The sequence below is a fragment of the Solanum pennellii genome, chromosome 4 (genome assembly GCF_001406875.1).
Source record: "Solanum pennellii chromosome 4, SPENNV200".
NCBI classification, from domain to species: Eukaryota; Viridiplantae; Streptophyta; class Magnoliopsida; order Solanales; family Solanaceae; genus Solanum; species Solanum pennellii.
The window spans coordinates 71,915,886-71,938,738 of record NC_028640.1 but is presented as its reverse complement, the minus strand read 5'-3'; the positions used below and the strand labels follow the sequence as shown (position 1 = coordinate 71,938,738).

Below are 22,853 nucleotides of genomic sequence, written 5' to 3'. Positions count from 1 at the left end.
AGGACATGACAACCAAATTGGCATTAGATATATTATATTCCTCATTCTATGTGTAACTTTGCTCCTTTGTGTTGTATATTGTGTTGAAGCGCTAGATATATTATGTTCCTCATTCTACTGTTTTTGACTCTTGAGAAGCAATCTTACTTTGTTTTAAATGCTTTGAATTTCAACAAGAGACTCGTCAACACAAAAGTAACCTTTTTATCTATGTCCGGTGCAGGCAACTTGTTTTCAGCCCCAAATCCACCAAAATGTATACATTGGGAGATGGAGGAAGGTCCGTTTGCTCCGTTCTGCTAGTGGGACAACTCCACCAATGAAAACATACTCTGATTTGCCCTTACATTTTCAGAAAGCAGAAATTTCCTACGGAGTGGGTTTTGAACCAGCTCTTGCTGATATTAGCTATGCTTTCACAGTGGCCATGCGTAGGGCCAATTTGAGCATAAGAAATCCAAGTCCAGACCCTCCTCCACTGAAAAAAGAAAAGAGCTTGCCATGGTGGGATGAAATGAGAAACTATATTCATGGAAATACCTCCTTATATTTTTCCGAGTCCCAATGGAATATTCTTGCCAGTACTGATCCTTATGAAAAGTCTGACAAGCTTCAGATAAGATCTGGGTATATGGAACTCCAGCAGTCAGATGGTCGTGTTTATTGTTTTGCAAAGGACTTCAAGATTCTACTGAGCAGCTTGGAGAGCTTGTTGAAGAACTCTAATTTGAAGTGCCCCTCTGGATTTTCCTCTACTTTCATAGAGGCCCCGGCCTTTAGTCTTGAAGTGATAATGGAGTGGGAATGTGATTCTGGAAATCCTTTAAACCATTATTTATTTGCATTTCCCAGTGAAGGAGTGCCCCGTGAAAAAGTTTATGACCCGTTTAGATCAACTTCTCTGTCACTAAGGTGGAATCTTCTGCTTAGGCCATCTCTTCCTATGCATGATAATCAGTCAAACTTATGTTCTGTGGGTGATCAAAGTGTCTTGGATGCAGCTGGCTGTGGTGCAATGAAGCCTGACAGCTTGTCAGTTTTCCCAACACTGAAACTTGGTCCTCATGATTTGGCATGGGTACTGAAATTTTGGAGCTTAAATTATTATCCGCCTCACAAATTGCGGTCTTTTTCTAGGTGGCCACGTTTCGGAATTCCAAGATTTCCTAGATCTGGCAACCTGTCATTAGATAAGGTGATGACAGAATTTATGTTCAGAGTTGATGCAACACCAGCATGCGTAAAGCATATGCCTTTAGACGATGATGACCCAGCTAAGGGGCTGACATTTTCTATGAATAAGTTAAAATATGAACTTTATTATGGCAGGGGAAAGCAAAAATACACTTTTGAGAGCAAACGTGACACTCTTGATCTTGTATACCAGGGTCTTGACCTCCACATGCCTAAGGCATTTATAAATAGAGATGATAATAGCAGTGTTGCAAAAGTAGTTAACATGACTAGGAAAACATCACAATCTGCATCAACAGAAAGGTCTTCTAATGACAGCAGCACGGAGAGACAGCGTGATGATGGTTTTCTTTTATCATCTGATTACTTCACAATCAGGAGGCAAGCCCCAAAAGCTGATCCAGATAGGTTGTTGGCGTGGCAAGAAGCTGGTAGGAGAAATCTCGAGATGACATATGTGAGATCTGAGTTTGAAAATGGGAGTGAAAGTGATGACCATACAAGATCTGACCCAAGTGATGATGATGGGTATAATGTCGTGATCGCTGATAATTGTCAGCGAATCTTTGTCTATGGTCTTAAGCTTTTGTGGACACTTGAGAATAGGGATGCAGTTTGGTCCTGGGTAGGTGGAATATCTAAAGCTTTTGAATCTCCAAAACCATCTCCTTCTAGGCAATATGCCCAAAGAAAGTTGCTGGAGGATAGTGAGGTAATTGATAGAACTGAACTACCTCAAGATGATAACCAGAAGTCTCCAGTTAGTCATGGTGCCAGTTCCTCTTCTCCACAACATGTCAGGCCATCAAAAGCACAAGTAGAAGCACCTTCATCAAGTGAAGTTAAAGTAGAAACTCTTCCATCTACTTCCTTTGGTAAGCTCTAACTGGACCTTAATTCTGTATCTTGACTTGGGGGTCATTTGGTAGAGTGCATTAGCAAAAAAAATGCATGTATTAGCTCCGTGTAATAGTAGTATCTTGTTTTTGGTCCACTTTTTCATGCTATGTGTATTGAGGAGTGTATTACTAATACATGGAAATCTATGTTATTAGTGATTCAAGGGAATTTAATGCATGTATTAGCATGGTTAAAGACCCAGTTGCCCCTCAAAACCTTTTTTACATCTTTTCCACCATATTTGTTTAGGGTATCTTCGTAAATAAATATTTTTATGTAAAGTATGCTATTTTTAATACACCAAACCAAACAATGCATTAATATTCTCTGCATAATTAATGCAAGCATAACTAATACACATATTACTAATGCAAACATTACTAATGCACTCTATTTAGCATTATTCTTATGCACCCTACCAAACGAGCGCTTAGAAGATATATATATTCTTCTTTGAGGATTAGTGTAACTTAACACAGTTCTAAACTGATTGTAATCTCTTGTATAGTTGTTAGCTATTATACACTACTCTCTCCGGTCCACATTAGGTGGTGGTTTTTGCTTGGGCATACCCCTTTAAGAAATCTACTAACTCCTGGAAAGAAATGTTTTTTACCAACTTTACCTATTTAATATAGTTTCTTGGTTAACAGTTACCCAACTAGTCTAAATAGGGGTAAGTCTGGAAGAAAACAATTAACACCTTCTTGATTATGTGGAACACCACTTATTTTGAACCTAAAAATGTAGAGGTAAAAAACACCAATTAATATGGACCAGAGGGAGTAGTAGTTTTAATTTCTGATTTAATATTTACTGCCTAAGCTGTGGAAACCAATATTTTCGAGTTCAAATATTTGGCACATCCAATCTATCTTCTGGATTAGCCTTATTTTTGTGACAATTGATTAATTGTTGCAGCTTGATATGGCTGCATTTGCACGATAGAAATGTTTGTATAACATTTGTGATATGGGCCATAATCTTTGTTTTCCTTCTCACTGTAAGAGGTTAATTGTTGTAAATTATCCTTTTTCATTCTATGTATTACCAGCAAAGCTTGCCGACATCGAAGACAATGAGGGGGAGGGCACTCGCCATTTCATGGTCAATGTCATTGAACCACAATTCAATCTTCACTCAGAAGATGCAAATGTAAGTTAATTATCTGTTTAACAATTCAAAGCTGCTTCCTAGTTTACTGTGTCCTTATTCTCTCTTGTGTCATCGTCATTTGTTTCTTTTTTCCTTTTTGATTGAAATCCTCTGATCCTTATACTTGCTTATAGTATTTATTTCCCTCTGAAGGAAGATCTGCATTGAGGTGTTTAACCATTCATGATACTGGGTAAAAGCCACACTTGTCAGTTAGTTGCTCCTACTCAATAACATCTTTATCACTAATGACATGGAATTTTGAATTTTGTCCTTCATTCTAAAACCTAAATCACATGGAGGAAAGTTGTCTCAAATGACCTACAATCTCTTTGAGTATATTCAGATGGTAGACCTAGCAAAAAAAAAAAAAAAGGATACAATGGAAGAAAAAGATCTATATAGGCGTACCAATTAGTTGGGATTATGTTTTTGTCTACTTGGTACATTTATTTTAGGTCTCATGTTCTCTAGGAGTCTTTTTGTCATGTCAGAATTTATTTATCTAGAAAATGTAGAGAGCTGTTTGTATTTTTTTTTACTTCTATTTTGTATAATGTTGTTGGTTTGAGATGAGCTTAAATGAAGTGACAATGGTGATTCCTAATGAGGTTCTTGATGGTTAAGTTCGCCTGGTTATTTTAAGAAATTTATACCATAAGGGATAATGACACTGGGTATGTTGTTGTTGTTGTTACCATACTGATTCTTCGATTACACCAGTGTGTCCAACCAAAATTAAACTTCTCGAACTGTCCTAATCATCTTGGTTTGTCTTCGATGTTAGTACAACTTGTTTGATTTTCAGTACTTTTATCTTTAAAACATCATGTAAGAGTTTCACTATTTGAGTGTCTTATTTGTTATGTAAAATGATGTCAAGCCTTATTACTTATAACACATAAACCATAGAGAAAAAGGGGGATGAGGACATTATTTTCAGGAAAAGAAATTTCAGAGGTTTCAATGCATGGAATGTTACTGGTGAAAGAGTGGCTTGCTCCTGGATTTCGAGTAATTTTGAGGGGGAAAGATGTTGAACATCATAATTTGGTAAATGACATGGTGCTTTCTGAGGAGATTATGTACAGACCACAATCCGTTGGTTATGAAACGTCTTTAGCTGCAGGAACTATTGGTTTTTTGAAGATGCAAAACATCATATTGATATTCCAGGTTTCAATCCAAGATTGGGCTTATTAAGCCTTTCTGGAGGGTCTGGAATACTTAAAGAACCGAACAAATGGATTCTAGAAACTTAACCGCAACAATGAAGAAGATGAAAATGTTTTAGGTTTTTCCTCCTCTTTTTGAATAATTGGGTTGTTGAAAGATGAGTCGATTGTCTTCTTTTGGTGGGATCCGGGTTTGGGTTGGGTAAATTAAGTTTTACTTAATTATTTTTTTAATGAATCAGATAGTGCCACATAATAAATGAAATTGCTAGTTAAATGGGCTAATTAGTTGTTTGTGAAAAGGGCATAATAGGGCCAAAAAGGTTAACGCCAAGGGCATTTTGTGGCCAAAAGGTTGTTTTTCAATATCAGCAATGAGTTTCCAAATATAAAACCCATCAGATAAACATTCTCCTTTTCTAAGATTATGTTGTCGCACCTTAAGGTCATTCTGTTAAATGGTTACTATTTTCGAGTGGGACAGATTGTTTTGTTCTAAAGTATTGTCTTCTGGTATAAATAGCTATTACTATGTTAATCCTAAGAAATGAAGAAAGCAAGAAAAAATATAATATGCATCAATCAAGAAAGAGACAACACTATCAGTTGAAATTAGCACCAATACAAAATTGTTCTTGCCGTTAGTTCTTGACATTGTTATGTTAGGGAGGCCAAAAATGCTCCACTTTAGCAGAGTTAAGGGATTGAAAGTGCTTAGGTTATATTTAAAGGACCAAAATGAACACACTCCCTTAGATAAGGGACAATTTTTAGCCCAAAACTCTGCTTATAAGCACTTCTTAAATTTATCCAAACACTAAAAAAGTGCTTAAAAGAACTTGAAATAAGTCAATCCAAATAGGCTCTAAGTCTCTAATTTCTTAGCCATGTCCAATTGGAAGTGGTTGCCAAAATCACGACTCTAAAAACAAAAGAAAGGGGGAAACCTAGTATAACTCTATTGCAATGCTTTAATTTTTCATTGATGCTAATGCTATTTGCACCTTTTTGTTTTAACAGGGTAGATTTCTGTTGGCGGCTGTGAGTGGCCGTGTGTTGGCTCGTTCATTCCATTCAGTTCTATCCATTGGCTATGAAGTGATTAAACAAGCTCTGGGTGGAGGAAATGTTCCAATTCGTGAATCTCAACCTGAAATGACATGGAACCGCATGGAGTACTCTGTGATGTTAGAACATGTACAGGCACATGTTGCCCCAACTGACGTAGATCCAGGGGCTGGACTGCAGTGGCTTCCTAAAATTCGAAGAAGCTCACCAAAAGTGAAGCGCACTGGAGCTTTACTGGAGAGAGTTTTTATGCCTTGTGATATGTATTTCCGCTATACTAGGCATAAAGGTGGAACAGCCGACTTGAAGGTATTCCCTGTTTCTAAAGTTTGTGACCATCTAATAATGTCGTCTTATGTTGTGAGAACTCTATTCGAATTATCAGACCAATTTTTTGTTACATCTTATGTTTTCATCCCTTGATTTTACTGTCACTTGATTCTCAATCATGACTATGTGTTATACTATTGTCACAGGTGAAACCTTTGAAGGAGCTTTCATTCAATTCACATAACATAACAGCAACAATGACATCTCGCCAGTTCCAAGTTATGCTAGATGTCTTGACCAATCTTCTATTTGCCCGGCTTCCAAAGTAAGGGCTGTTATTAAGATCTTTAATCATTAAACTTATTTTTGTATTTAACATGCTTTTCGAGAGCTGCAATCTAATCCTCATTTTGGTCCTCAGAAGGCTCTATTATTATACTTGGTTGTGATGAGTTGCATCTCCATATATTTATCTTAAATTTTTGACAGAATTAATTTGAAATTTCTAAATCAGGCCTCGAAAAGTTAGTCTGTCGTATCCGGCAGGTGACGATGAAGATGTTGAAGAGGAGGCTGACGAAGTTGTGCCTGATGGTGTTGAAGAGGTAGAGCTGGCAAGAGTGAATCTAGAGCAGAAAGAAAGAGTGCAGAAGTTGATCCAGGATGATATTAGGAAGTTATCTCTTTATAATGATGCATCTGGCGATAGGAACTCGGTAAAGGAAGACGATCTTTGGATTATTACTGGTGGAAGGTCCATATTGGTAAGACAAGAACTTTTCTGAAGCACTGCACTTTAAGATCGTTTAGATGTGAAGTATGACGCAAGTTCTTTTCCAGTTTGAGAAGTTGATTCTGAAATGATATCTTAAGTTGTATTCTATGACATTCCTTACTAGTTGTTTCTATTAGGTACAGTTCCCACTGTACCTTGGACTATCGTTCAATGCCATGGCCCTGTCAAAATGTCATTGAACTTCTGTAGGGAAAGCTAAGTTTTTGAATTTGGCAAGAGTTTGAGATCCATGCCCATGGCTTAGTCAAAGATGAAAAATTGAGGTCATATGACATGGAATTATGGGCATTAGGGTGCACATGAAGGGCTCCGTAATTGTCCTCCTTTACATACCTTGATTCTCACATCATGTCCTTTTGTTGGGCACTTGTAAATCAGATGATCCCAGGGAAGAGCTGAATACATGTTGTTCACCTAGGCTGATCCCTTCTTATTGTCTTCCATATGTCATTAGTGAAAATAGGTCATAAACTCTCTTGTAATAATTTAGTCCCATCACTACGTGATCCTAGCAGATTCACAAATTTCCAATGTTCTTCCTGTTGAATTAGGAGGTTTTACATTTCCAACTTCTCCCGAGCACTATCATTTTTCATGAACTTTAATAAGTAACTCTGGAGGCGATTAATGAGCACAATCATGACCCAGTCCAACCATATGCCTCCACCGGCCGGCCTTATATGGTCAATGTGTCTGTACAGGCTAAAATGATTTGTCTGTGTTGGATATCATTAATGATGGATCGTGAAAACCTTCTCACTAATAAAAGAAACCAAAAAAGGCCTTATCAATTCCTCTTGACATACTTTTCTTATCCATAGTTTCTCCATATCATAAGCAAATCAACTTCAATTTACCAATTTTTGTGAACAGTATTTCATGAGATAAGCTTGCTGCACTTCTGTCCAAGTTTCAGGTTGCTTTGAGATTTCTCTTCTCCCTTTGGAGGTTTTAAAGAGATCTGTTCCTGTGCACTATATTGATACAAATGTGGTTATGTGTAATAAGCCTAACAAATACCTTGATTTCAAGGTTTCTCTTCTCTTGATTAAGTCTTACTGTTAAGTTGTCATTGAAAAGTTATAGCTGTGTTGATTATTTTAAGGTGAGAAGAGACTGGACGTAGCTTTTTTTTGTTTGCTTTGTAGTGCTGACATTCTGATACTATATGTTTTAAATTACAGTCAGTGAGTGTGTCAGGGAATTTCTTGAAATGGTGTATAAAGAGGCTTTCTTTGTGAATTGCTATATTTTATTCTTTGTATCTGGAATTGCTGCATTTGAGCCAAGGGTCTTTTGGAAACAACCTCTGTACTCCACGAGGTAGTGGTAATGTCTGCGTACATTCTACCCTCCATTTGTGGGATTTCGGGTATGTTGTTGGTGTTGGTGTATAGAGAGGCTCTATCAGTAGATATGTGCCCTTATTTCCTTTTGTTTTGGAGAGTGCAGTTACCAGTGTAATTTAAAAGAAAGTGATTATGAAAAGATGGTAAAGATTTTGATGGTTATACCGTCTTTTTTGGTGAAGTAGAATTCTTGGTGGCGTAAAGGTAAAAGATATTCTTCAATATGGTTCAAAGGTTGTTTCTACGCACCTGAACCTAACCTGTTTTAGTGTAAATAAGATTGGTACATGCCTTAGACTCCATGTTCTTAAACCCATATATGCCCCATATGCAATCCAACTGCCCATAGGTTTTGACAAGCATACCTGCTTCTTATAGTTTGCATGTGGTAACTTGTGTCCTTTGGTAGTGAAGCCTGTGAAGTTCACAAATTTCTCAGGCTTCTCCTTTGAAATATATATTTATTACACTAATAGGAATATAAGGTATATTAAGTTGAAGGCGTTAAAAAATCAACTTCCTGCAGGTGCAAAAACTGAAGATAGAGCTGGTAAATGCTCAAAAATCTAGAAAAGCGGCTTCTGCTTCTCTCAGGATGGCTCTACAGAAAGCTGCACAACTTCGATTGATGGAGAAAGAAAAGAACAAAAGTCCTTCTTGTGCTATGCGTATCTCTTTGCAAATTAATAAAGTGGTTTGGAGCATGCTTGTGGATGGTAAATCATTTGCTGAAGCTGAGATAAATGACATGGTGAGTCTCTACATTGGCTTCAGTGCTTTTGGTTTTATCCTTGCTTGTATAAATTCCTGTAGAGAGTTCCTGTTTAGGGTAACACCAGTTGACGGATAATGATTATCAGTAGGATCAAACTAACTGGCTGCAATATTCCTGACATTCTCCCAGGAAATAAATAACACATACATGTATTGCTGGTATGTAGGTCTGCGATGTTTAGAGTTTATGCTTTTTGTTTAACCTGTCTCATTGTGATCTCGTTCTGGTTCTTGTACCGCCATACTTCTTCTAACAAAAAGAAGAAGAGATGAAAAGAAAAACAAGAGCTTGAATTGTTACCACTCGAAAGGTCTACACAGTTACATAATTACACTTAAGAGTAAACTACAGCTAACTTTTCATTTATTTTGAGGGATTAAAAGTTGAAAATAATAAGGTAATATTCCCTAAATTGAAGAACTTTGTTGCAGGGCTTTTACCTTCTTGAAATAGTTCAGTTGTAAATCCAAGAATTTTGTATCTCACTAATTGGGTGTCGTCATTCAAAGCTTTTTATTCAGTGCCGGGACTTAGGGTTTATCAGATATTGCATTGCATTTTAGATGGAAATAGATTCCAATACCACAGTGTGCAACTTTTCTCTACAGTTTTATCTAGAAAATTACATGATAAAAACTGAAGTGGTGTTCATGAAATTCAATACAGGACCCTGACACTTGAACTTTAAATTACTGTGTCCTTTATGCAATCCCTGAGGTGTTTGAACAGTTATGTTGCAACCAGAAACTGTTTCATTGTTGATGAACTGTAGAGCATCATGTCAGAGGTGTTCAATTAATAAGATATCCTGGGACCAGAAAAAACTGTTTCATTGTTTTAGAACTTCCGCTATCCTCCTTAATGCTCCTACACTTTTTTTTTGCAGACGTTAATTTATCACCTTAAAATTGGGATCTCTTGAATCAGAAGGAAAGGAATATAATCTGCTGTTGTTTTATGCAGATATATGATTTTGACCGTGACTACAAAGATGTTGGTGTTGCTAAGTTCACGACGAAGTACTTTGTTGTGAGAAACTGCTTACCAAATGCCAAGTCTGATATGCTTCTATCCGCATGGAACGCTCCTGCTGAATGGGGAAAGTATGCAATAATTTCAGTTTATTTCCTGCTCTGTATATTGCATATCTACACTGTATAGTGCTTATGCTTCCATTTTGTATGGGTTGGTACCATGGTGGAATGACAAAGGGAAGGCTATATTAAAATTCACTTCAGCTTATGATTTGGTTGTAGGTAAGACATATTTTAAGAAGGGGGATCTCTCCGAATTACTTGTAAGAGTGGGGGTAACCACAGGCAATTAAAATTTATCCTTATAAGAAGACGAGATAGAAATACATGCAAGGACTATAAGGTTATCTCTGGAGAAGCGATGACCACCCAACGTAGGTGAGTAGCCTTAGATGTAAAGCTTAGGAGTAGAGTGAGAAAGGTGATGACTTGCAAACGAACGCGAATTAGTGGTGGGCATTAAGGGGTGCTAACCAAGTAGTGTTTCAAGAAGAATACGGGAGAAAGGAGAGGGAGGAGACACAAACATCCTAACGAAGGAATTGTTGGGTTGCATTAAAAACACAGCAACTGAAGTATTAGGTGTGTTTAAAGGTCTAGGACCTCAACCATTGGAATCCTGATGGTGGAATGAGGAGGTACATGAGTTAGTAAAGCTAAAGTGAAGTGTTATAGGAAGTTGTTAAAAGCAGAGGATGAAGAAGCTTTTGAAGAATATAATAAAGCTAAGAGAGCTTTTAGTAAAGCCCAGGAAGCCCAGTGGGAAGCTCTTTGATTGCTCAATTAGCAATCATGTGTCATTTGGAAAGAGAGAAATAGGGAGGGATTTTGATCGGGCGGAGCAAGATTTTGTAAAATTGCAGAGAAGTATTGTCTCTAGTTACTTTTTGATGTACTTATNCTTTTAGTAAAGCCCAGGAAGCCCAGTGGGAAGCTCTTTGATTGCTCAATTAGCAATCATGTGTCATTTGGAAAGAGAGAAATAGGGAGGGATTTTGATCGCGCGGAGCAAGATTTTGTAAAATTGCAGAGAAGTATTGTCTCTAGTTACTTTTTGATGTACTTATGAGGTCCCTATTTGTATGCAAGATTGGATCTCCGTTGAGTGCTACATCTTGTTGTAGGTTCTCTTTGTCTTGTAAATGGCTTATATACGGGGCTCCCATTTGTTAATAAGATTGTTTACCTTATAAAAAAAGGATTAAACCAGGATGATTGAAATGGAGAAGTGATACTGAGATGTTATGTGCTAGACAGATACCTACATAGTGAAAGATAAGTTCCATTAAACAACTAAGACCGGCAGGCAATTTTATATGGTAGTGAATGTTTGGCTGCGAAACTCCAACATATCCATAAGATGAATGTTGCAGAGATGCGGATGCTAAGATGGATTGCGGTCATACCAGTTAGATAATATTGAAAATGACAACATTCACCATAGGTGCAAGTACCAGGGGGGAAATGTTCTAATCCATAGTTTAACAATTGACTTTAGCATGATCATTGAATATTTGTTATTGTCAAGTTTGTTATTCACTTCTTAAACTTCAGTAGCTAGTTGATTTGGTGCCATATCTTACCATATGTTCATACGGATTAAATGTTTTTAGGGAATGCTAATAATATGTGGCCTTAGGTGTTGCAAGTATTCTTGAAACCACAATTTGCTTGGATCTATACTGTTGAATCCTGACCATATAGTTTCACTTTTCATGTTTACAGAAAAGTGATGCTTCGCGTGGATGCTAAGCAGGGAGCTCCAAAAGATGGAAACTATCCTCTAGAACTATTCCAGGTAGTAATGCGTAGAATTTTTAACATTTATTTTTAGGCTAACTTGTCATACTCTGGAACTTTACACTGCTGTGGTGTTCGTCATGGCATATATCACACTGAGTAACATGCCAAACTTTTCTCCTGGCTGTTGAGTGGGAGATTAAACCTTTCTCAAATTTTGGCTTCTTTTATATAATATGATAACCTGTTTAGATTCTTCCGTTGCACAGGTGGAGATTTACCCCTTAAAGATACATTTGACTGAGACGATGTATAGAATGATGTGGGAGTACTTTTTTCCAGAAGAAGAACAAGACTCCCAGCGCAGGCAGGTGCGTGTAATGTCCATGTATCAGAAATGTGTTGCTGATAAGTTTTTTCTCAGGTGAAGATTAACGAATTTACAAAAGATTAACGAATTTACAAGATACTGTTGCTACATGTTTTTGTGCCTACAGGAAGTTTGGAAGTTTTCCACTACTGCTGGTTCCAGGCGTGCACGGAAAGGCGCATCAATACAGGAAGCACCAATGTCAAGTACCCATCTAACAAAAGATCCTCAGGTCTCCACCAAATCAAGCAATTCTGCATTACCAGTTACATCGGCAAATCAGTTATCCTCTTCTGCTGATTCCTCCCAAGTGAGTGCCTGATCCTTGGTTGATTGTTGGTTGCTTCTTAGCTGGATAGGTGAAGAGTGGTTTCTACTTTTTTCGGTGTAAAGTTTATCTTACAGATTGGCAAATACTTCACTATTTATGCTTAATCTGATTTTCTTTATGTCATTATTCTGACATATTTATTTCTTATTAATAAGCATGAATTTCACTTGCCTGAACATTGCAGGTGTCAAAGTTGCAGAACTTAAAAGCTAATATTGTTTGTGGTTCAACCCCTGAGCTAAGACGAACATCATCCTTTGATAGAATATTGGAAGAAAAGGTAGCTGAATCTGTTGCTGATGAACTTATGCTGCAGATGCACTCCTCAAGTGCTACTTCTTCAACAAGTGGGCCCTTTGCTGGTATTGAGCAGCCAGATGAAGGTAACAGAAACAAATCCAAAGAATCAAAACTAATCAAATCTGGCCGCTCCTCTCATGAAGAGAAAAAGGTGGGTAAGGCGCAGGATGAGAAAAAATCTAGGCCTCGTAGAATGAGAGAATTTCACAATATCAAGATTAGCCAGGTCAGTTCATTATGTGGGCTAATAACTAATTGTAGTTTCGTCAGTTTTTCTGTTTTGGAACTAATACATGTTCAATATGCATGGGCTAGGTTGAGTTACTTGTTACATATGAAGGATTAAGATTTGCTGTGAGTGATTTGAGATTGCTGATGGATACATTCCATCGTGTTGAATTTACGGGAACCTGGCGGAGGCTATTCTCAAGAGTCAAGAAGCACATCATCTGGGGAGTCCTAAAATCCGTGACAGGAATGCAGGGAAAGAAGTTTAAAGATAAAGCACATAGTCATAAGGAAACTTGTGCTCCTGGCGTTCCTGATATTGATCTTAATCTCAGTGATAGTGATGGTGGTTCAGCTGGAAAATCCGAGCAAAATCCTTTATCCTGGCCTAAGCGTCCCGCTGAGGGTGCAGGTGATGGTTTTGTCACCTCTATAAAAGGCCTTTTCAATTCACAGCGTCGGAAGGCCAAGGCTTTCGTGCTTCGAACAATGAGGGGTGAAGCAGAAAATGAGATTACTGGTGATTGGAGTGAAAGTGAGGGAGATTTCTCTCCATTTGCTAGACAACTAACCATAACAAAAGCCAAGAAGCTGATTAGACGGCATACGAAGAAGTTCCGTTCAAGAGGACCAAAAGGTTGGTGAAGCTTTTTCGATGTTGAAAGTATCCCGTTCTTTCTTTTGGAGTCCTATTATTTTCCTCTTGAGAAGACCTAATTCGGATGTCGTTCTTCCCCCTCTCTTGAGCCAGCAGAATCCAGCATTAATAGTTTGTTCAATACACACAATTTTATGATGTGTAGGTTGCTTAGTCATAGTTGATATTACAGTCCCTAGTTTGGGCTGACAGTGTGGTCCGTTACTTTTTAAACTACACTTAGAAGTATAATTTTTGAGTCCCAATCTGTATTTGGTATCTATTGAAAGATTGTTACTGACACAAGACCTTTCCAGGTTTATCTTCTCAACAAAGAGAATCACTTCCTTCGTCACCAAGAGAGACCACCCCATTTGAAAGTGATTCATCTAGTGAATCTTCGCCTTATGAGGATTTCCACGAGTAGATGAGCTTGAAGACATCGAAACGACGTGTGTTATGGGATCCAAAATGGACCGGAGCAATCCTTGGTCATATATAATAGTCCGGTATGATAGCAATTCCAATTGATTAGGATTTGGTGACATCCTTGTCTCCTACTTAGACAGTATGAGATGCTCTTCCAAAATCCTTTGGCAAGAATTGCAAGAAAATGCTGAAAGAAGTCTACAATTAATAACATTTCATTGCCTTCTTAGAGCTCTGGACTTATCCTGGAAATCGAGCAAAGGTGAGTCCCTGTTGTTGCAGTCAATTCTTTTCTTCTTTATCCTTGTATTTATTGTATTACCCACTACAAACAACATTAGGACTTGTAAAAGTCCATAATTTTTGTAACTACATATCTATCTTTAGCGAGAGAGAAAAGGTTTATAGTTTCTACTACATGTACAGTAGACACAGAGTAGAATTAGAATGTGTTCCCTGAAAAAGAAAAATCTGGATTGTAACAGTGAGGAGATAAAATGGAAAGGGAAGTCCCAACACTTCAGTCTCATTATCAAAAGTAAAAAAACAGTGCATTATTTCTACTCTGCCTGTGCTTGCTTCTATTTTTTATTGACTTTTGATGTGTACTGATTCAAGTTCTTCATATAGAGTCAAAAGAAAATAATGTTAATACAAGCTATCAGTTATGTTTAACATAAAACATGTTAAACACCACTTTGATGTTAGAGAGAATTGGATCGTACATTGTGGTTACAGCTTTTAAGAAACAATTACCTCTAAATATGGCAAACAATAATAACTTGGTCTGTGCAAAATCATGTGATTGAGGTAGTTTCTTGATGTGAGGTTACCATGTTTAGATTGATTTTTCTGCCATGTAATTTTGACATTACTATCTTCATTCTTCAAAAAGGTACTTATCAATTGTGATTTTGCACCGTCAAGTGAAAATCCTTTACCACCACTTTCTGTTTTGTTCTAGCTCTATGCACCACCGGTTATAATCGTTTCTTTATTTGCATGTCTTACCTCTAGATGATTTTTTTTCTTTATCTGAATATCTAACCTCTAGATAGTTTTCTTCTTGTTATTTGTTACAGTTACGATAAAAACAATACTTTGTTTGCTCTGTAATTCTGTGGGCTGATATTCTTCAACTTTTGAGTTTCCATCAGTCTGCCCTTGGCATGAACAATCCGGTGATCAAAAGGTCACAATTCTGCATTTAAAAGAAAATATTTTGTCACGTTTGTTCACTTGGGTTCTTTTGGTAAGGCATAGTTGATTCTCTTCCAGCAGGGTGTTGAAGTTGGGGATACTCAAGTTACATACAAAGTTTAGAAACAAAGATCAGCTCACCATTTTTCATCGTGAAACATGGTGTTACTGAAAATCCTTTTGTCATCCACTGAACAAAATCCGTGCGAAAAGAAGTCATTGGGAGTGTTCTTAACGCAATCGGCAATTTTGTCTCGGCAGAATTCGAGTCCCCATGTATACACAATGTACGGGTATAATGATCTTCAGATCGTCCAGGTTTACGATTGGCTGAGTAAAACGTTGACAAGATTAAATCTTTTTGTTTCTTTTTTCTTTTTTAAAAAAAGGGAGCCAAATCCATATTTTTATTGATAATTTTGACTTAAAAGAGGCATGATGGTACCTGAAAGTTAAGAGTGAAGGAGCACACGCATTTATACCAAAACTGCGATAATGCCTTTCAACGTAGGCCACTTCGACATCAATGCTTACGAAACTTATATAAATATACTGTAATAAAAAAATATTTATCATTTACGGCAATAATATTTTTTTTTCATTTGATCACTTTTAATTCATTTATAATACAAGTTTAATACATATTATAAAGAACAATTTATTATTTACATATAATACAAATTTTAATGATGAATAATATATTTATCACACATTTTAATACATTTATAATACAATGTGACAATTTTTTAACAAACAAATATGCTATATTTCAAAAAATAATTATAATTTATATATATTACATACATAATTTACTTTTAATACATATTACAGATTTAACAAAGCATTGTTATAAATGATAATAAATAAAAAGTATAGCTAAAATTAATAATTATTTTTTAAAATATATTAATTTATGTAATTTTTTCTATTTTTTAAAAAGTATTGGGAGAAATGATACTCTACAATTAGAAGATAGAACTATACTTTACTATAAAATATTTTATTCTTTTCGAAAGTTAAAAACTTACTTGCACTGGATGCTTATACTAAACTAATTCAATTATCATTATTATGTAATTTAATAAAGTAAAACACATGTTAATTAATTAAAGTTAAATAAAATGAACTATCAAATTAAATACATGACATACATATATTGAATTGCTGTGAGCACCTGGTGTGGATAAATTTTACCCAATATTTATGAAAAGGGGAGAATAAGTGCGTGTTCTACTTGCATACGTCTAACGTCCCTCCATGAGTTCCCATTTTAGTTCAAGTCTCTGTGTTAATCATTTGTTGCAAACTGTTACTAAATTATTTCTTAAATTAAAGAAAATAAATTCCTAATAGCAAATGCAAATTCCTTGAAGAAAAAAATGAGCAAACAACCACTGAAGTCCATCAGAGAAATTGACGGTCACACATCCTACCTCTGACAACCACTTTTGGCATATAAAACTATTGAGTAATCCCTTTAGGTCTTTTAGCTTAAAAAAGGTGTCTAGTTAATCGATATTTGTACAAAATTCAGCATTAATTGTAAGTATTTGGTTAGTCATTTTCTATGTTTACACAAATAAGTAATCCATTTTGTATGGGGCGTAATAATGGTATAAAAAACCTGGGTCAAAATCATGCTCGTCCACAGAGAAGCTGGAAACGCAAACACACCTTATTAGTATTAAGCAAGCTGTTACAATATATACAGAGTGAAACAACACACACATATATACACAAAACAGTTAATCACTTTGTATGGATTGGTTAGGCACCAATAATATTTACTTACTCATCTACAGGCATCAAATTTCACACATCAACAGCAACCATCCCAAATTTAACAGGGTCAGTTTGAAATAGTAGCGTCTCTCCAGAAAGGAAATGTTAACTTCAAGTGGGTATGTTACAACAACAATTTACAGGCAGTCAACCTGTGCATGGTTTAAAATGTTAGCAAACCAGAGACACTGTTCAGCTAATGGGGTCTTTAAGAATCAAAACTTACTAGTCAAAGTTTGCAGGAATGACGAGCTCAGTTTTCGAAGCGTTTCCAAAATCAACTAGAGTTTCCTGCGGACATAAAATTTAAGTGACAAAAATGCATTATACAGATACTACTATATTAAGGAGAACTTTAATAGTGAAAAGAAATAAATCATGAACTACTCCCACCTGCTCAACAAGATTGTTCGAAGAACTAATGATACCCGCAGGAATATCATTTGCAAGATTGCTACCAGAGCTGAATAGATTCTGAACCAAAACAGTAAAGTTTCCATAAAGTAAAATGTTATATCGTGAAGTTTCTATATACACAAGAAAATGTTATTGTCTTCAAAAAAAAAAAGAAAAACAGAAGACTGAAAATAACACTGCTACAGTGTCCAGTTTTTATTGCACTTGGTTCAACAGAATTATAACTAAATAAACTTGTTAAGTTCTTGGGCCTGCACCTCATAAAGTGAGTCCATTCTTTCTCGTTCAAGCTGTTCTTTAATCATTATATTTTGGTGTTATTTCGATTAGATTTTAATGTGTACTACAATATAACCTTATGAGGAAGCATTTCGATCTTACTATTGAAAAGTATGCTACAATATAACATACGAGGAAATATTTTTGATTATTGATACACAGCGTCACAAAACCAAAGCATACCTTTTCCACATCAGCACAATGATCAAGGGATCCTTCAGCAAATGCCTTCACGGGATTGTTAGGAGTTCCCTGCATGTAACATAAGATGCCTGAGAGATGATTAAGCTCATATTTTTGGAGTATTTTGTAATAAAGTGCCTCCATATATGTCCATCCTGGCAATGGAGCAGATTCCACCTTCAAAATTGGACAATGCAAAATTTTGATCTTCTCATGTATCACGAACACTAAGATGAATGGATAAGTTGAAAATTTTCAGGAGGTCCTTTTTGGTTAAGGAGAAATAGCATGTATACAGAGAAATAACAGGATACTATATATAAAGCAAAGAGGATTAAGTTCTTCAGACCACTAACAGATTTCTCATTCTTGCTGATGAAACATACCAGTTCGTTTGGTTCAACAGATATTTTCCTCCCTGCCTTGCTTAGATCTCTCAATGTTCCCTATTACATCCAACAACACGGAGCCATTAAAAACTTGAAAGATAAGTCCAATAGAATGCACAAATATTGGTTAAAAGAAATAGAATGAACAGATCAGGTGACATGATTTGGCAAAGCAAAATCTATTTTGGTAATTGGTGCAATTTTAGAGAGCAGACCCAGAACAAAGGTGATTGCAAGTTTATTCAAACCTCTCTCCCAGAAGAAATGAGAGAATAACCCATCAAGTGGAGTATCAAGAAGAGGTGGGGGTGGGGGTGGGAGAAAGATGAATAGAATGACACAGAAAAAGAAAAGGATGTCTTGCATACCTTGTTTGCCCACTTAAGTCCACATGCATTGCAGAGTGTCCTTGGTCCATCTGGCCCACGACGCATCGCTGGCGTACAATTTTCACTCACACCACAATGGTGACACTTTCCAGGACTAATAATCCAAAAAAGAAATCAAGCAGGAAAAACGTTGGTCTTTTAGCAGTTATAGAAGAAGCAGTTGCAGTTACTAGAGGCTGAAGCACCAAAAGTGAGAAAAAAATGTTAACTCACACAATTACAGAATGTTGTGTGCCATCTCCTTCAAGGCTACTCTTGGCTGAATCGCAGCTAGAAGATCCAGAATTTGATTTCAAAGATGCAAATTGACCATTTTTCCTATGCATCCTAATGTACACGTGGTCAAGTAAGTTCATTACTCAAAACCTCGATATCTGTATCAGAAATGCTTCTAACTAAATTTAGAAAATTAGTTGCAAATTTTGCCAGAATCCTATTTCATTTCTTTTAGGTGTGCGGGGGATGAGAAAAAAAGAAGTTATATTTTCAGTCCTTCAAAACATGATTAAACAGAAATCGGACGCTGGTTTTCACTTAGATGTACCTCTTTCAGGGATAAATTGTTTAAATTCTACTTTTGCAAAAAAATCGACCAAGTTCGTATTATTTTTTTTATAAAAACCTTAGAACCAATTCCAATCTAAATTATTGTTCTTTTTCTTTTCAGTTTGGATGAATACTACACCATCTAATATATGCAAAATCCTTGAATGAGAAACCAATGATACAGACAGGATTCTTAAACAAAACTTAAGAGAAGAGATCAGCATTTACCTGATGACATGACATCATAAGGACTGATGATATTGCAAGTAAATTATTAGGTGAATTCCATCAAAGAAGTAACATCATGTTATATTGGTCAGAAAATGACATTGATACCATGGTACTAACACTTGAATATGAAAGGGTTTGTTGAATGAATATCGAAGAAAGCACGCTAATAGCAATTTCTATTACCAATGTCATCTTTTACTCATCTGTTTGTGAGTGACAATTTGACATTATCAAATATCATTGCCAGGCTAAAAGTCTCTAAGAAAACCAAAAAAAATGGAAAGAAGACATCATTTTACCTTTGAGCAACCTCTTTCCTGACACTATATCTAATTTTTTTGTCAAAACATCTCTCCTTCCGCTTCTCTCGGAACCTAACCAAGGAGGCAAATCTTTTCGAAAGATTAGCTTGCTTTGGCAAATCCTCTACCTAAAAATAATACTGGTCATCCAAGAGTGTCATCAAACTATGTAGTGCAAGTTATAGAATTTGTATAGAATACCTTGTTGTCGAATGGAAGTTCAACAGTGGGCACAGCAGTAGGAATGTCGCACCCCCCCAATAGTAAGAGCACCGCTTGCACCTGTTTTTACCAATAGTAAGCCAGAGTCGATTTCCAGAGCTTTGCCAGTCATTATGCAATAACAACACATAATTGACAAACAACAGTAACAACTCTGTCCAAATACAAAAAAAGAACCATGATAAATATGACATAGACAACAGAAGCCAAACACCATACGATGTAAGATGGAGACGACATCATATTTCACTAAACATGCCTCCTGGATGAGAAGCACCATTATTAAAATAAAACCCCAATATTTCTCAGCTATTTCTGATTCTATGGAATCTGAAAAGCTGAGTAGAGGTGTATCGCAGGAAAGCAGCTGTTTCTAACTTTATATACAAAGAAAGAAGGTGCAATGACACATAAAATTCCCAACTACTCGAGATTTATTTATTTTTGGAGTAAACTAATATCTAGTTAACAGGCACAGAGAAGGAAATTCTCAGCCAAGTTACTATGTCCAAATTAATTCTAGGATGTAGAGTGTAAAGTTAGCCAGACCATTTCTATAATTTATGTCATTCCTTAGTTGGATTGGCAAGGGGCAACAGACTAAAAGGGGGATGGGTACTTCCAAGAATCACAAATTCCATTCGAATTATGATGGAAGTGAATTTTTTTCACTAGTAGGCCGCTTTTAAGAGATGGATGGAACAAAAAATCAGAACTGAAAGAGCAAAAAACGACCAAGTAACAATTAACGCCTCATCAAGAAGCCCTTGATATGCAAGAAAAATATGTAGAAGATTAAGGTAGAGATTAAAGACAAAATATGTTCTCCTGAAGAGGGTGGCTGATGTTGAGGCATGCAAGATCCAAGGTTTGACTCCCAGCTACAACACTTGAGCAAAAGTTGTACTCATGTACTGTAGTAGGCTGTTTGGTGGTTTAATCAAGGTACGTCCAAGTTAGTCAGTCACCAAAATCATCCGAAAATAATAGATAAGACATACAGATTAAAATTTTCCCAAAATCAATTCTTCAATCGCGCTTGAACAATGTCAGATACTTCAACGAATCAATGAGTAGCAGTACTACAACAATCACAAAATTCGCTGAGCAAAAATATGTAGAGTTACCATCATGTCAATAGCTAAGAGTATACTCAAAATTCACAACATTTGCACACAACAATGTATTGTATTTACAAAAAAGGATGACGCAAAAACACTTCGTTTAGATAGTTGTTACATATTACTTCACAATGTATCGTATAGTATTGAACTGTATTACTTTGATGAATACGAAGTTTGAATAAATTGTATCATTTTCCGTTGTTACATAATGTCACAACACATCAACAATTTGAAGTACAAATCGACAAGAAAAAATTGGTACAGGTAGAGCTATCATAAAGGGTAGAGTACACTAAATCGGTTGTTACATGAAATGAAATTTTTTGTTACGATGATTTAACAATAAGATACAATAATATTTAAATAACAATCAAAAGGAACATTGTATTTAAACTAAAAACACAATAAAATAGGTAAAGCACCCAATCTATGATTCGATAGGAAGTTCCAAAAACAGGAAGAAAAGAAAAAGCGCAACTAAATATCTATCTAAAAATAGAAACTACCTTATCAGGAGTGACTGCAGGAAAAACATAGACTTCACCTTCAAAAGCAAGAGTAAGCTCACTTGTTCTAGAAACTTCCACAACTCCACCTCCACACAACTGTTGGCTCTGTCCTCCATATTGATGGTGATTCAATACCTTCATGCTTACATCCTCCGCCTCATCCATAGTCTCTTCCCCTCCATCATCCTCATATGCGCCGTCTTCATCGCCCTCCTCCTCCTCCTCTTCCTCCTCCACCATCCGTAGAGACTGCAGCGGCGCGTGATCCTCATACGGACGCGCCTGCAGTGGCCGTGGATTCTCCGCCATCATGATACTCTTATCTACTATATAAACACCATGAAATCGTTAACCTAATCCTTCAAAATCACGCTAATTTCATAACAAAAATCACTTTACACAATCAAAAAAATATCCAAATTTCTTCGTTTTTTTAGCGAAATATGAACTCCTGAGTTGAATTGCGATGAATTTCTCCTTCGAACTTCATGATCAAATTTAGATACAGAGAGTTTTGTTTGATCTTTAAGAGAGACGGAGAATGGTGATAACAAGGATGACGAGGAAAGTGTGAAGGAGACAAAAGTCCTTTTAACAAAAACACACCTTGAAAATGGTTAAATTTACATCTTCTGCCATTGGTACTTTTAAAATTAACATGGAGAAAATTCTATTAATTGTACTGCGCATTCTAAATTTAATCGGAGCTCTAATATGAGTCTGAACCTCGAATAAGAATCCGTAGAAAATTTCAAATTATATTTTAGTGGATAATATATTATAGGATTATATGTGGAGAAAATCTTGGATTAGATTTGGAAGCATAAGTTGCTACTTGATTAAATTAGGTATGGGAAAGTGGTCAGGTCTCATGATTATTATTTTTTTTTGGAAAATATAATACTCTATGTTATCCAAGTCTATGCTAAACAATAATAATTGACTACTTCAATGATAATTAATGGTCACTTTGTGTGTGAATGTACTCGTAATTAGCTTCTTTTTTTTTCTGTGTGAAAGAAGGATTTACACGGATTTGAACTTCCATTTCTATCACTAGAAAGAAGTTGTGAGCAACTCCGACTGAACTATATGTAAAAAGTAGAAAGATAAAAATAAATGTAACATGTTCGTACCAAACTAATTGATTAATGAAGCATGTCATAAATCAAAGATCTTTCACTTAAAATAACTTTTGCATATAATGATAAATGTGTTTTTTACTTGCTTCTCTACTTTTTTTAGAGGGTAATGACCAAAGAGAATGCAAACCCCATATTGTTGAAAATAAAATAAACATACTGTATCATTTCCAATATCTCCCTGCTGTCTTCATCCAACATACTTCTACTAATATGCCTAAATATATTGATTTTGATTTTAACACATTGTCTAGCATTATGTGAAGTAGTCATCCTAATGCAATAATCAAATTTCACAACTTGAACTAATGACCCGTAGGTCGCAGAAAATTTTATTGTTGTTTCAAGGCTCCCCTCAAGAGGGAGCTGAGGATCAAAAATAAAATG

At 36.1% G+C, this 22,853-nt stretch overlaps 2 protein-coding genes across 6 annotated transcripts in view; one reads left to right on the top strand and one right to left on the bottom strand.

The window, feature by feature from the left end:
- Positions 1 to 14,314, top strand: part of LOC107017640 (protein SABRE) — a 38,606-nt gene extending 24,292 nt beyond the window's left edge. For all 3 annotated transcript variants that reach the window (XM_015217834.2, XM_027916077.1, XM_027916078.1), the window contains 13 exons: positions 224 to 2,069; positions 3,149 to 3,249; positions 5,445 to 5,801; positions 5,969 to 6,087; positions 6,277 to 6,526; positions 8,434 to 8,658; positions 9,646 to 9,785; positions 11,442 to 11,514; positions 11,726 to 11,827; positions 11,954 to 12,136; positions 12,342 to 12,683; positions 12,773 to 13,322; positions 13,640 to 14,314. In XM_015217834.2, the coding sequence (XP_015073320.1) occupies positions 224 to 2,069; positions 3,149 to 3,249; positions 5,445 to 5,801; positions 5,969 to 6,087; positions 6,277 to 6,526; positions 8,434 to 8,658; positions 9,646 to 9,785; positions 11,442 to 11,514; positions 11,726 to 11,827; positions 11,954 to 12,136; positions 12,342 to 12,683; positions 12,773 to 13,322; positions 13,640 to 13,749 (4,398 nt within the window). In that variant the 3' untranslated portion in view covers positions 13,750 to 14,314. The remainder of the gene's footprint in view (positions 1 to 223; positions 2,070 to 3,148; positions 3,250 to 5,444; positions 5,802 to 5,968; positions 6,088 to 6,276; positions 6,527 to 8,433; positions 8,659 to 9,645; positions 9,786 to 11,441; positions 11,515 to 11,725; positions 11,828 to 11,953; positions 12,137 to 12,341; positions 12,684 to 12,772; positions 13,323 to 13,639) is intronic.
- A 1,984-nt stretch (positions 14,315 to 16,298) lies between these two features.
- On the bottom strand, positions 16,299 to 21,894 carry LOC107018303 (GATA transcription factor 19-like). 3 transcript variants are annotated; one of them, XR_003577715.1, is made up of 11 exons: positions 21,322 to 21,894; positions 19,671 to 19,751; positions 19,467 to 19,597; positions 18,604 to 18,717; positions 18,370 to 18,484; positions 17,999 to 18,058; positions 17,613 to 17,789; positions 17,127 to 17,207; positions 16,960 to 17,024; positions 16,744 to 16,885; positions 16,299 to 16,607 (listed from the first exon to the last, which is right to left on the bottom strand). XR_003577715.1 is itself a non-coding variant. In XM_027916079.1 (10 exons), coding segments are annotated over exons 1-10 (1,140 nt in total). In that variant the 5' UTR covers positions 21,637 to 21,894; the 3' UTR covers positions 16,609 to 16,884. The 3 variants fall into 3 exon arrangements, 2 of the variants coding, with proteins under 2 accessions (XP_027771880.1, XP_015074244.1); XM_027916079.1 differs by lacking the exon at positions 16,299 to 16,607 and having other exon boundaries at positions 16,609 to 16,885; XM_015218758.2 differs by lacking the exon at positions 16,299 to 16,607 and having other exon boundaries at positions 16,609 to 16,885; positions 17,613 to 17,681; positions 21,322 to 21,890.
- Between the last annotated feature and the right edge of the window lie 959 nt (positions 21,895 to 22,853).